The 14,527-nt window shown below is 44.5% G+C and overlaps 2 protein-coding genes across 15 annotated transcripts in view; one reads left to right on the top strand and one right to left on the bottom strand.

Moving 5' to 3' along the window:
* LOC105193822 overlaps positions 1 to 12,030 on the top strand; it is a 66,290-nt gene extending 54,260 nt beyond the window's left edge. For all 3 annotated transcript variants that reach the window (XR_005576571.1, XM_039458906.1, XM_039458905.1), the window contains one exon: positions 11,777 to 12,030. Coding sequence is in view for 2 of the 3 variants with exons in the window: in XM_039458906.1 (XP_039314840.1) it covers positions 11,777 to 11,899 (123 nt within the window). In the remaining variant the exon portion in view is untranslated. The remainder of the gene's footprint in view (positions 1 to 11,776) is intronic.
* LOC105193823 (RNA-binding protein Musashi homolog 2) overlaps positions 1 to 14,527 on the bottom strand; it is a 115,126-nt gene that overhangs the window by 34,852 nt on the left and 65,747 nt on the right. For 2 of the 12 annotated variants that reach the window (XM_039458902.1, XM_039458903.1), the window contains one exon: positions 4,009 to 4,126. The exons of 9 other annotated variants lie outside the window; for them this stretch is intronic. The gene's annotated coding sequence lies outside the window, so the exon portion shown is untranslated. One more of the 12 variants, XM_039458904.1, reaches the window with a different exon arrangement.

Below are 14,527 nucleotides of genomic sequence, written 5' to 3'. Positions count from 1 at the left end.
TTTAACGTTTTAATTTCTAAATAGTCTGTTTTTGTTCGTTAACCCAATTAAATGTCTAAAAGAGTCGATTAATTTCACGAGATTGAATCCCGCAACTGTTCACTATTGAGAGTTACATAGAGGGGTGACTGACAAATGGAACGATAATTAATAAGTGTACGTCTCTGCAAGATCTCTTTACCGTGTATGAAAATTCAACCTATTAATTTAAAGTACGCTATTGGACGAACCGGAACAAAGAGAGAGAGAGAGAGAGAGAGAGAGAGAGAGAGAGAAACAGGAAGATGATTTTAAAAAAACGAGAAAAATAGAGGGAAAAAAAAGGAGGAAAAGAGGACAAGGACGTTGACCACTTACAGCAAAATCAAACGATGCGAGACAGGTGTTAAAGAGGAAAGATAACATAATACATATATACTACTGTATCATATTAATTTGTGATAATCAATAGACTATACTGTTAAACGGAATCCAGAGTTCAATGAAACGGTGAGAAAAAAAGAGAAAAATAAAAAAGAAATACGACAACAAACGCTACAATTGCTAACCACTCACTCGCTTTTGCTTGCTGATGCTTTTACTGACCTATCCTCTCAGCCGCCGATCGGCGGCGGGTAATACGTGTATTCGTGTACCGGCATCGTCCTCTTCTCGCCGTAATTCGTCGTGGCGGGGCGTGATGGCTCGCGATCTTTCTGTCGCGCGCAGCGTAATCTTCGACGCGACGGAGCGCGCGAAAATTGCTCTCATTCTCTTATAATGAGAACGCAGCAGGGGTTGCGTCTCCGCATCTGCTTAATCGTGGATCTTGTCGATCGTGTTCGCGCTTTATCACGTCGATCTACGGCGTCCCCTCTCCTTCTTTAATATCCCCCGCACGAGTACCTCCTCCTCTCAGACCTGCTTCGTGCGTCTCAAGGAGATTCGAACTTTGCCTTTTCTTTCCCCTTTTTCTTTTGTTGTCCGATGAAGCGAGGTGTGGAAGTCAAGAAAAAGGGGTGAGGGGGGGGGGGAAGAGATAGAAGAAGCAAAAGAAAAACACATAAACCGAAAAGGAAGGGGAAGGAGGTGCTTCGCGCCAACCCTTTAGCAGGGCGTGGAAGGAAACGAACGAGTCGCGCACGAACACCTTCGAAAGTCTCGCTCTCCCTCTCTTTCTTACAATGGACTTTGTTCGCTCTCCCGACGCCCTGTATTAGGTCCAAATAGAAAATCACTTTATACCCGGTGCTCAAAGTCGAGAGCTGCTAATTGTTCCGTACTCGTGCCATGTGGGCTCGTTTCGAGGGAACAATTCGATATTTCTGTGGGGGAGATATAGTTAAACGCTCTCATATACATACAAGGATTATTTCGATAATAACGATGCTTTGATCCTATCGTAGATACGGTGAAGCATTTAAATGTGAACACCTGCGTATCGCCGTTGTTTATAAATATCAAAGTTTATAAAAAGCTGCTCGGAAAAAAGTTACAAGTGCTTAGAGAAGTAATTATAGCTGTAAGGCGAATCATATAACGAAGTTTTCGAGAACAATTTTTCTTTGTCTGAAAACAGAATCAATTATAAAATTATAAAGACGCACAATATTGATTATCTAAACGATTACATTAAATGATGTAATGTTTCAAATGAATTAATGAATCGGCTATTTAATAATATCACGATAGAAATAAAATGCTCCGTAGAATTCTATACCAATCGTCGCAAATTTCCACACGAATAAGCGTAAAGAGCACTTGACGCATTTTCCGCAACGAAATGCAAACTTATTAAAATTAGAAGAAAAATACGTTACGACAATTTCAATACCCGTTGTTGGAAATACGCAGAATCGATCGCTTGCCGTTTAAATCGCCACGCTCGGTGGTGTGTCGAGCACGGATCGCAAAAATCGCTTGGAGTGCGACTTTCTATTATACGATCTCAGCAATTTCCGCGGGCGTATTTTCCTTGATCTCTCGCGTTCTCACCCGCGCCGACACGACAATCGACGGCAGCAGCCGTGGCCTTTGAAGCGAGCAACAGGGTCGATCGTTACGATCTAATTGCTTGGTACGGAAGAATCGATTCTCAAAGGGGAGTTTGAGATAGCTAGATGGGAGAGTAAAGAGAGGAGAGAGAGAGAGAGAAGGGCGAGGGAGAGAAAACCCACGTGCTTCCTCCGACGAATACAAAGTTATATTCTTACTTCTTCTCGAGCTTTCCAACACTTCTCCTCGACGGAATCCAATAAAAATCGACCAACGATAAACGATAATTCAAAGACGCCGGTTAATAATATCGTTAGGTTAGCAAAGCGAGAGAGCGAGAGAGAAAGAGAGAGGCGCGCGCACGCTATTATATTCCGTGCTGTCGGTAAGGAACGGACGGCAATAATCCGCTTTGAAAGTAGTTAGAGAGTTAAGGTCCTCCGTGCATTAACTCAGAAATAACGTTTGCAAAAGTCGGACGTGTCACGCCGGAAACTCGCTCGTACGGTTTCGTATATAGTTCCCGCTCGTGGACATTGTAGACAAACTCGTTATCGGGGAGCCAATTAAACATACGCGCGCGTGTACCGGCTCGTGTCTGTGTGTGCATAAATGTTTGTGATAGAACGTGCACACACAGTGCACAATGCACTATGCATACGCGCCATTCGACCAGATCTAACGGTCCATAATCTAGGTCACTCCAAGATGATTCTCATCGCCGTTTTATGTGTACACGGTGTCCTGGATCTATTAAGCAACCTTCCATTTACGGATTCCTTAATTAATCCGAAAACAAAAGAACGGTATTTCCCTTTTTTTTAAGCGATTGAGCCTTAATCCTTACGGATGTTCATTAACTACTGTCGAGAGAGCCGCAGATAAGAATTGGCTCGTCAGATCTGGAACACCCTATATATACATATTCGTGACTCTTTTTCAAGTTTAACAAAAGCATTACCCTACTTCCAGGATCCTGGTAAAAAGGTAAAAGAAAGGGGAGGAAGGAAAAAGTAGAAGGAAGGGAGAGCAAAGAAAAATAGTGCACGTATACATGTACGCGTATTTGTGTAACGAGCCAAAGATATAATTGTGATGAGCAAGAAAACAGATGAAGAGAGAAAGGCATAGAAGGAAGATAAAGAGAGGAAAGAGATATGTGTGAAAGCGATCGATAAGAGCGATAAGAGTAACGAATCCTGTTAGCTGTCGAGGAAAAATGGCACGAGTCAACGTGAAATCCTACAGATATAACCAAGCGATACCCTACTTTATAATTAATGTTTCGTATTTAATATAAACATGACAAACGAGAAATTTCCAATACCGAGGGAACTTTGAAACTTTCAACTTTGATGGCAAGTTATAATCATGATACAATCGCGAACGATTGTTAGACAATCTTTCCTTTTACTCTTACTATCGACATGATAACGCAACGTTTCGTGTACTTTAGAATGCACATTTTAGAACGTTCTATAACGTAGAAAGGCTGCGCGATCGGTTTTCGATCATTAAAACTTATTTAACAATTCGTGCAAATAAAAGTTTTCATTAATTAAAATTCTTTTATTTCATTATTTTAACTATTCACATTTAAGTAGAGAATACTACTCGTAAAATTAGAGATTTAGCTTTCCAACAGTTATCATTAATGGCAATATCGTTCGACATACCTGTCTATATAATATACAAGAATATGCGAATGTAGAAAAGCAAATCGTAAGCCGCGAAGAATACGCAACGTGGAACAATAAGCGCACGTTGCAATATTGTGAACGAGAAATTTAAATACGCGGCGGTCAAGAGAGGTTACGCGTATATGATAATCAGCAGGTAATTTAAGCTACGGGCGAATTCGTTTGCATCTAATTGGTTCCACAAGCCGAGCTGCGGGAAGAGGGGAGGGGGAGGCAAGACAACACCCGGCTCCACGGCGTGTCGCCGCAGCAGCCTCGCGCGACGACCCGTTGCCTTTCTCTCTTTACCTGAATCTCGAGTCAGGGGTCTCTTGGCAATTAGGAGGGAACTCACGAGAGTTAATGCACCGCGTCCCGATGGTCACCGATGATCCGTCGCTCGTGGCCGCATCTGGTGGTCCACCAGCATGATTTTACCAGCAGGCCCGGCGACCGGGAATCGTACCTGCATCCTTGAAAAAAAAGAGACAACAGGGGTTCTCAGGTGAAACCACTTTGGTGGTGCCTCGGTCTTCTAAGTCGCGTCGCCGCCGCCGCCGCCGCCGTCGCCTTTCCTCTTTTCGCTGAGAAAAGCGCCGTGGATAGCTCTCGCGGGAAAAAAATCGATCGACGGACGGAGTCGCGCCGCGTCTCGAGAGAACTTTGAACAATGTAGATCGATTTTTATGCAAAATTATCGCGATAACCGTGATTCGCAGAAAAAAGTGCACCGACGATCGACGCGCCGCAGAAATATTACAGTGTAATGACTGTCGAAAAGAGCATGGCTCTATATATACGTACATACATATATATATATATATAGAAAGAGAAAGAGAGAAAGAGAAGCGAGAAGCTAATAAGTGGCGACGCTTGACTAATGAATGAGTAATAAACACATCGATCGCTAATCAACTACTCAATATACTGCTCCTATATTTAACAGTAAACGCGAAAACAATATAGGTACCAATGCAAATGATATATTGTTCTCTATACCATTTCACTTGCACTACCAGACACATAGTGTGTGCGTATCGCCAATACTAAATTACCAAGAAAGACTCGCAGATCAAAGTAAAACAGTTTCTCAGCTACAAGCGATATCACTACAACAGCGACCGACCACATGGCGGACCTCTCGATCCCTATCGTTTACAGTCACACAAACGTTCTCTTGCTACGTTTCGTTAGTCTCTCGTCGGACAAAGCTAACAAATCGTTAACTAAACACTTACGACCGCAGCACGCATTGCAAAACTAATCAGTGTTCTACAAAAAGGAATATTCGACAAAATTACTATGTACTAATGACCCTATTTCGAGAATCCGCCTCCTCGTCTTCTTTTGGCAATCGTTCAACTCAACATATCGATTTGTGTGTGTGTGTGTATGCATGTATATACGTGTAAGCGCGCGCGCGCTAAAAATTACACTGCAGAAAATTTCATCTAGTCTAAGCTACTCTGTTCTTAATGAAAATCTATGATAAAGATAAGGGAAGGCAACCTAAAACGATCTATGTCAAAATCCTCAATAAATTGAGGAAAGGGAGGCGAAGAGGTGAATGTTGTAGAAATTTGTATACTAAAGGTCAAATTATGTGCCAAATCCCTTAGACGCGCAAAGCGCTGCTCGGACATGTGTGTAACGTAATGCAAGCACAATGAAATCGATAACCGTAACAGAGTTACGTAGCGTGAAGCGAGCTGCAATCGAGGAAATCGCGCCGAAAATCGCGATCCAACGTCCGGGCCAGGGATAACGCGACCTCGCGGCGTTTCCCGGAGGTGGAAAATCGAGGTCATCCGGGGGATTTTCCCGGACTCGCCGTCGGTGCAAGGTTGGAGGAGGCGAATAATGCACGTGGAGCGGCGAACCCACGCGCGCTGCCTACGCGGCCAGTTATTCCCGGTGGTGAAGGAGGTGCGGAAGGGGTTCGACCGCACCATCGCCGGGCGACCTCCGTCGGGTCGATACTCCTCCAGGATCGAGGAAATTCCAGCCCGTGACTCGGCTAATCCTGCTTCGAAGGAACACCTCCGGCAGTGTCCGTCAAACGCTAAGAGGCCCCCGGAATTAACTAACGCCGAGACGTCAGATCTCGCGAATGCCCTCCTGTAGGAAACAGGAACTGCACCGATCTTGGCGAGATTGACCGATCACTCCGGCTATTATCATTATTATTATCATAATGATTGAATATTCATTATTTAAACACCTCCCGATTTGTCAATTAATATCAAACTTTAGGAAAGTAAATAAGACATCTTGTTTACAAAGAAAGAAAAGGATAAGAAAACTCACGATAATGGAACGTTCAGTTAAGTCGTTGTAAAACTGAATGAAAGCACACAACGGGATGAGTTTTCGAACGAATGCCTGCACTAAACCTTTTATTGAACGTTAAATCGCTTTATATCGGCAAATTTCCAAGTGATAAAATCCCATGCACACCGAGTGACGTTGGTTATTTCCTTGCAATAGTTGTGTGCTTAACTGATGTCGTAAACTTGTAAACGACATAAGCGTATAGCCCAGCTGATATTGTTTTATATAAAGAAAAAAATTTCATTATCTTCAATATTGAAATCGAAGATGACTCGAGCATAATAAGATTTTAAGCTCGATATTAGAGTCCGTCGCAGATTACGAGAAGCATCTTTTCACTAGCGTTTAATAACTACTCCAACATGCTAACGCGCGTTGATAAAAGCCATATATAATACTGCTACTGAAAAATTTTGGAAAATTTCTTGCGCGATGTAACATGTATCTCGATCGGACAATTGAAATTTATTTCGTTTATACATATACCATTAATTCAAAAGCTCGTTACCGCTAATTTGCGAACCATTCGATAAAATATTCAATTTAACAAAATGAACGAATATAATTAAATGGCACGGGAGTAATTCAAAATTCACGATACGTGCGGATACTCACAGAGAAATGCATCGTAACGAGGCATCAGTGACATGACCATCAGTGGCATGACAAATTAGATACCATTGGCATTTTCAATCGCAATGACGTTAACATCGCGGATTGCATTGCGCTTGCATGACTGTCATTCACTTCGTACTCCTTTTTGGCTTCCGAGAATAGTCGACGCGGTGGAATAAAAACGCAAATTTAGTCGCAAAAAAAGAGCTAACAGCTTAGCAGGCCTCACGGGGGATTCTCGCGATTCAAACGCGACGTACATGAGGTCGGTAGCGGATTGAGAACCACCTGCGGATCTGTCTGATTCCGTACCACCCTGCGGCCCGACCACCGACGGCACCCCCTCGTAACCGCTTTCCCCCCCCGCCCCTTCTCCTCCTCCTCACCATCTCCTCTCGTCCTCCCACGGTAACAAAACGTTTCCATTCCCCGTTGGTGGCATGCCTCCTTCCAAGGAGGAGGCAAATACACGTGAACGCACACATACACCTGCGCGCGCGCGGACACACGCACACGTACAATTCACAGCCGCGAGCGAACAGCCATGCAAAAGGGAACAGCGACTGTATTGCAGATCTGTAATACTCCTACCCCTTCTGAGAGAACAGCGGGCGAACTCGGTTGCTACCTCTCCGCTCCCCTCGTTCGAACCGCCGCCGTCGCCGTCGTCGACACCGCCTTTCCACCCCAATCCCCCTGACGAAGCCGACTTCCTGGTCAATAACCTCGGCGGCGTGTACGCGACATAATTGTCAAACGTTCGCGATCGGAATAAGTGCATTGTTTGGGAATCCCCCCCTCCCCTTCCTTCTCCTCCTCCTCCTGCTCTCTCTTTCTTCGCCACGTGGCGTTAGACCCTTCAGTCCCTGGAAATACGACGTTCGCACACATCGCGTTGCACGGGAGAAAGCTGCGTAATATTTTATTAACAGTTCATCCTCTCTGGAAATCGTGAAAGCGTTATGACCCCAGCGAACTCGACAGACACATCTCACTTCTCATATAAGTCACGGCACAAATCTGTGTCTTACTTAATAAAATTGTCAGTTGAATAAACGCGAGAGTCATTCTTTTCCGTTCGGAAATCTGACCTCGACGTGGTTTCAGTCGCCCCCCGCCGTCGCTGCATTTTCATATTTTTATCGCGCGACGTGCAGTAAGGACCTTTTCTCCAAACTTCGTAATATCGCGCTACGCGAGGAGATAATAAAAACGCCTTCCCCGCAAAGTGAGCTTTCAGAAGTTTGCGTTGTACGTTTAGAAAGTTCCCTTATTTATGTCTGTCTCTTATTAATTATTATGGAATGTAAGTACGAAGTTAATACGAACTTGCTGCGAGCTAACTCGTGGCAAAGTGCTGGGGAGGGAAGCTTTATACAAGATAAATACTTTTTAATTTTTATTTCGTTGCAACGCTGTCGTGACAACCCCTTCACAAATCCGATAAAATATTTTGAAATCACTACTTTCCACTTTTTCTCTCTCTTTCTCTCGCTTATCGTTTGGATTAGTCCTCTTATCTTAAATTGTGGACGCAAGTCAGCTGAGCGTCAATACTAAAAATATATAGTATGCAAATACTAACACTAATCGAAAATCTATTCGATTAGATCGGGTAAATTTGTCGTCCGTTAATTCGTAAACGATCTCGTCATCCCAGGAATATTTATTCGCGATTTATTTATTTTACAGTATTCCGAGTTGGTCGGCGCACAATAAATTCGAGAGAGTTTCTATGAACTCGTCGGCTGCAAGGTGATGCCATCTGTGGCACTTGGCGCGAAACTCGTCTTAAAAATCATCCCCCTGAGATCAATACGCCGTAGGAGTAGACAGCGGGTCTGCGAAATGCAACGTGTAGCGCGGCGGCTCCGGGAATCCGGCAGCGCGCTTAATCTTTCCATGCGATCGGAGATGCGCTACACTCCGCTGGTATATCGCTCGCCTCTCTTTTCGTTATTTATTAAATTAAACAGCCCCCCCCCCTCTCTCTCTCTCTCTCGAACAAAACCCTTCCGATCGCATCGCCAACTCTTCACGTGGAACACCACTCATGAATTATTGCCGCGTCGTAAACGCTCGTGCTTCTTGAGCTCGATACTTTATTGTTTCTCTGTCGAGATTAAAAAGTCGCAAGCAGTTGCGACGGAGTCTGCCTTCGGCGCACATCGTGGCGTCAAGTTTTAGTAACGTCGCACGTGTATTATGGAGCGACGCGACTTATCGACGAGTAGTAGGGTACTATATAACGACGGGCAGTATGGAGTTGGGACACGAGAATATATCGTAAATCTCTCGTGCCTCGGCATCGCCGGATATTAGATATTTAGTACAAAGTCTATCGGAATCTGATCAGCCGATTCTCCCAGGGCACACGTATAACGAACATTTTCCAAAGTGTCGGAGCTTATACGACGAGCAAACAGCGAACCAACGTTACCCGCATACGCTCCGGTGTATACCGGTACGTGTGCGTGCATGTATACGATTACAACCCAGTTCCGTATAACACTCTCTAATGTCACGAGTGTGAAAGAAGATTCTATTATTATTTCTTTATAGAAATAATTCGATATTATTATCGAATAAAAAAATACTGTTTTAGACCGTTCCGGTAAATATTAATTAAAGCTAACCACATTTAATCGTGAATTTGATGCCGTTTCTGCCTGAAAATAGAACTGGGACGAGACAGAGGATTGATTAAATCTCAATTAACTTTAACGAAAATTTATGGGAACCGCCGGCCACGTCGAATAAACGAGGTCGTACGATTTTCGAGCGTTATTCGCGGCGAGCCTTTAAGACTTTAATTACGAAAACAGATTAAGTCCGACGGAAAAGTTACGCAGCCAACGATCGATTAACCGCAATCGCTACGTAGGAAATGCCATTTCTTTGCGGTTGTTGTCGTTAATTTAATAAAAAAATTACGTCGAATCTTTTTTCGTCGTGTATTTTTATTACAACAAATCGAATTGTCGAAAAAAAGCGATATTTTTAGAAGCAATTGTGTTACCCGATCCGCGGCGGAAACCATAAAAAAAAGGCAGTGATCGAACGAGCTCTGTTCGATGAAGACCCGTGTGTATTCGGGTCAGGCATTTGGCTTACCAGGAAGGTTTTGCAAGGGTTTCCACGCGAATGTCTCCTTTGTGGCTTCTAATGACATAATTCGATTTCCGCTGTGCCGCATTAAATCCATATTCGGCGATGTTGCGCACGAACGCGCGCGCACGCCTTTCGCGCTACTCCGGCTATCTCTCTCTTTCTCTTTCAAACATTCTCGCAGAAAACACCTTTTCTGCAAAGACGCGGCCTTTCACCGAACGGACACATCCAGGCAAATCTACTTCTCCTTGCTACCAATCTCGTTATCGCCGCCGATCTACCGATTGCGCTTCCGATAGATTTCGTAAACGATTGTCGTCACGCTTTCGCCCACGGCGAAAATTCAGAGCTCGCGGCAAAAGTAGGACGTGCATATTTCGTTCGATCGTTCCGTTCCTCTTGATTTGCGACAGTCGTCGGCGCGGAGTGAACTTGGCGGAATTAATTAGCGCAAGCCAATACGCGGGAAGTGCCGAGGTCTCTCGTCTCTTCGACGCGTCTGACACGCTTCGACTGTCATTATTTCAACAATAAAGACGAGTTTTCTCGTTGGGGGGACTCGACGAGAGGCTACAACGAATCTCGTTTTTTAGGGGGGAGGAAAGAGAGAGAGAGAGAGAGAGAGAGAGAGAGGGAGAGAGAGGGACAAGGGTGCGAAGTCGGCGGCCATTGCTCCGACTCCGAGATAGCTTTTGTGCTTTTTGTTCGGCCCCGGGCCTTTCATCGCGCGCACAAAAGAGCTCGGGTAAATACGAAAAACGCCACGTAGGCACGTCCTCGTCGCTTTCGAATCCGAAAAATCTCTTATCGATGACGACGTCGCCGCCGACGTCCGGAGGGCCGAAACTCGCGTTGACTTGATCACGAGATAAACAAGTCCACCCTTCAATAATAACACACCTTTGTTCGACGCAAACATATAATACAAAAGAGAAAGAAAAAATATGTTTTGCAGTGAGAAAAAATATGTTTCATGGATAATCTTTGATCACCATGCATTGTTATTGTTTGGCGCGCGAAGAGAGATTGACCGATTGATTGATTTAGCATTTATTGATATTCTACGGCATGACCCTCTAAGAATATAACGAGAAATAAAAATATATAAATAGAAATTATGGCGCGAAATAAATAACAAAACTAAAATTTAAAAAAACAAAGAACAAGAGAATAACAAATGAAGAAGTAAACAAAGAAAAAGATGGAATGAGTACACAAAATAAAGAAAATAAGAAAATTATATCAAATTATATCAAAGAATTTAAATCTGGAGAATTAGAACTAAAGGGAGAGGGGGAGGGGGGGGGAGGAAGAGAGACAGGCAGACAACTTATCAAAGACAACTCGCAATTTTTTTCGTTGGCTATGATCAAAGGACTGAACACGATGTGATGCCACGATCGTAATGACTATTCCACCTATTGTAGCCGTTAGCACTCGAGACATGGGGTTCGGTTTAATATTGACAACCGTGGCAACGAGAAACTTGGTAGCCCGGAGGGTAGACGGTTTGTAAGAGAGGATAGGAGTACATTAGGTAAGCGGCTTATTGCGAGCGACGTCGCCGGGATTTTCGGTAACGACACTGCACGGCTGTCGTGTCGACTTTTGAACGATAATACACCATCGTCCTTTGCTCTACTCTTTCATTAAAAACTCCATGTCGCGTCGAGACGAGAAGTAAGACGCGCTCGCAAAATTTCAACGTATTTCAAAGAGAATGTCAATAAAATCGACGGGTATAGACATCGATCAATACTGAAAGAATCGTTAGATAATGATGACTTGACAAAATTTCCCATTAGTTGATTAATTCAATCAGTCAGTAAAATTATTCAATTTCTTGTTGATCCGCCATTGTTATGTTATTCCGCACAGGGCTTTGAATTATTAAACATCGTATAATTGTTACTGGAAAATAACACGCGCGTCCATACACTGCATGTATAAAATAATTAAACTCGCATATTCATCTTGCTCACATATTGATAATTATTACGGCTTTAAGAGTGTATAAAAGTAAATGTTTTACGTCCTTAAATATCATTTTCTCGTATCTGTTTTAGTTGATAGAGTTCACCAAATGGGAACCGGCTATTCATCTGGACAATCGCTATAGACTGATGAGACACGAACCGATGCTAGATGCTGACGGTAACAAGACCCATGAGATTGGAAGCGATCATTAGGCGCGAGAAGAAATGGAAGAAATCGCGAATTGAATCGTTCCGAATTTACTTGCAATTATTGTAGGACATTGTAACAACAATGGCATTTAATGATGATTCTTGAGTGAATAAAATGACATTGAAATCGTTAAGGTGTCGTTCGTGTTGCGCGCATACCGAATATTACTTGCGGAAGACGTCAATCGAACGCGGTACCACGTGAGTCGTCTCTTTGGCTACCGTTGGGTTTGTTTACGAATCGATCCATCCCTACCCTCTGCCGCGCCGCTCCGTTCTCTCTCTCCTACGCGGAAGATACGATGCAAAAATACTGCATACCATTTTCAGGGGGAACCACTACGGATTTTAGCGGTCGTTTAAGTTTAATCGGATAAAGCGTGTTTGGCGGATAACTGCGCGAATAATAGCACTCCCCGCAAATGAGGATGCATGACATTTATGCTAGTACTTAAACTGACATATTTACATGCATAACGCAGTTTTTGTTCCATATCCGACCTCACACGCCTGCGCGCGGATTATATCCATAATGTTCCGTTTCCAGCGCATTATATTTTAATGAAGATTCCTCGGTGAATCTGTACTCACTTTGTTCCGAAGCCAAAAGTGGAAATTGAGAATTTATCATCCGCGAAAAAGCCGCATAATTTGTTATCCGTTATCTCTCAACGATGACGTTGCTCGTGGTTCCTGGTATACGTGCATTAGAGAAGAACGGTTGATATACACGTCCGCTCCCTAATGGTCCTGTGCATGATATACGGCGACTCGGCGCGCGGAGCCGAGAGCCGAGAGCCAAGGGAGAAGGTGCGAAGCACGGGATCGGGTTCGAATCGGATCTTCGCTACGGTAACCGCCACGTGGTAACAGAAGCCTGGTGGTGGTCTGCACCGCGCCGGGCCAGGTGGTAGCTCTCGTGGTAGAGCCAGTCTCGTAGAGACCCTTTTTGCCCCCTCCTCTCTCTCTCTCTCTCTCTCTCTCTCTCTCTTGCACCCCACGCGACAGCTGTTAATCGTCGTCCCGTAATAAAGCGCGAGACCGTAGCGAGACCCGCGCGTTAGAAGAGCAAGCTAGAAGGGATCGGCCTCGCGGAGACTGCTACATCGACCATCGTCGACCATCTAGTACGCGCGCGGGCGGGGTCAATTCGGCACCGGTTCGACTAACGGCTCAACCCTTCCCATCGCGTTCTCGATCGTCGCCGATACGCGATGAGGCCTCGAGCAGAGGAGAGCGGTGTCGGCGCCATAGCGCGCGGTTCGCATCATCATCGTCGGGCCGGCACAAAGAGCCCATTCAACGACGTACAACGATCCTGCTCTGGGGACTGTGGGTCGACAGGCCGCCTGTTCGCCTGGCCTGTCTGCCTACTGTCGTACGACGCTACGTTCGGCAGATGCGGCGGCGGCGGTGCGATGCACTCGACACGGAATGCATTTTCGCGGAACTCGTTGCGTCGCTTTTTCTCTCGCGAGTTCAAGTTACAGAGCGGGCGAAGGGCAGCTAGCTCTCTCGCTTGCTTCAGACGCGACGTAACAATATAATTGACGGATTCGATAACGATGTCGGTTGCTTTTAATTCTCCAGCAATTTACGTCCGAGATTTCCTCGAAATTATCGAATAAGATAGAAGCGCGATGTAATTGAGATGCGTTCTTCGAATCTAGCTTCGTGTAAACTAAAGTAAAATAACGATTGTAAATTGACACGTACACGAGAGAAAGGGAATGAAAGGACTAAACGATTAGTCACGCAAAGTCCTCGATTCTAACTGAACAGAACTTTTCGAAGGTAATTTACCGCGGTGCAACGTATTTGCTCACAAATACATAGTAGAAAGCGAGAGCGGAACAGGAACGGGAGAGACTCGAAAGAAAAAGGTGCGCCTACGAGTGAGAAAGTAGCCGATTTGGCTGTGCAGACTTGGGTATGTTAGATGTGGTCGGTGTTGGCTTTCCAGCAACACAGTGCCGGATAGAGTCGCGGTTGCGGTTGTGTTGCGCAAGTTATACGTTCCGTGCAGAAAACAACGCGGCAAACACAGTCGGAAAAGTTGCGTCTCGTAACGTATCGCGTAACACCCTGTCGCATGATTTCGCGCGTGAAATCGGCAGGATCTCGGCTCAGCTTAATTATCTGGTCAACTATCGTTAATCGGCGACGTCGTTTCGTTCGACGTAGTCGTGTACAGGATATGAAAATGCATTCCTGTTTTCCATCAACGGTACACTCGATTCGATCTCTCTTGGAATCGTCGCGATTTCGTCTCGCAGACACGATTAGGCACTTTCCGTAGCAACTGTACGTTTCCTGTACCGGAAGAGGCCGTGCCAGCTGGTAAACGAAGCGGGTTACACGACGGTTTTCGTGTTTGACTTTGGAGTTCGGCAAACTTTTGTCGTTTGTATTATAAGAAATTTTATTAAAATTTTAAAATCTTCTTTTGCTCAAAATATCACAACACGGACTGCTAAACGTGGAGAATGCTTTTGTTGAAGCATCTAATAATTTAATCAGGTACAAATCTTAAAATAATTTTGTTGAACTCTCAAAATAATTATATGGGACGCTCTTGAATTGGCTGCTGTAGAATGTTAAAATTTCTTGCAGTATTTAGCATCATGCTCA

The sequence above is a fragment of the Solenopsis invicta genome, chromosome 16 (genome assembly GCF_016802725.1).
Source record: "Solenopsis invicta isolate M01_SB chromosome 16, UNIL_Sinv_3.0, whole genome shotgun sequence".
NCBI lineage: Eukaryota > Metazoa > Arthropoda > Insecta > Hymenoptera > Formicidae > Solenopsis > Solenopsis invicta.
Note: the sequence above shows the minus strand (reverse complement) of the source record. Positions and strands in the feature narration are given on the sequence as shown.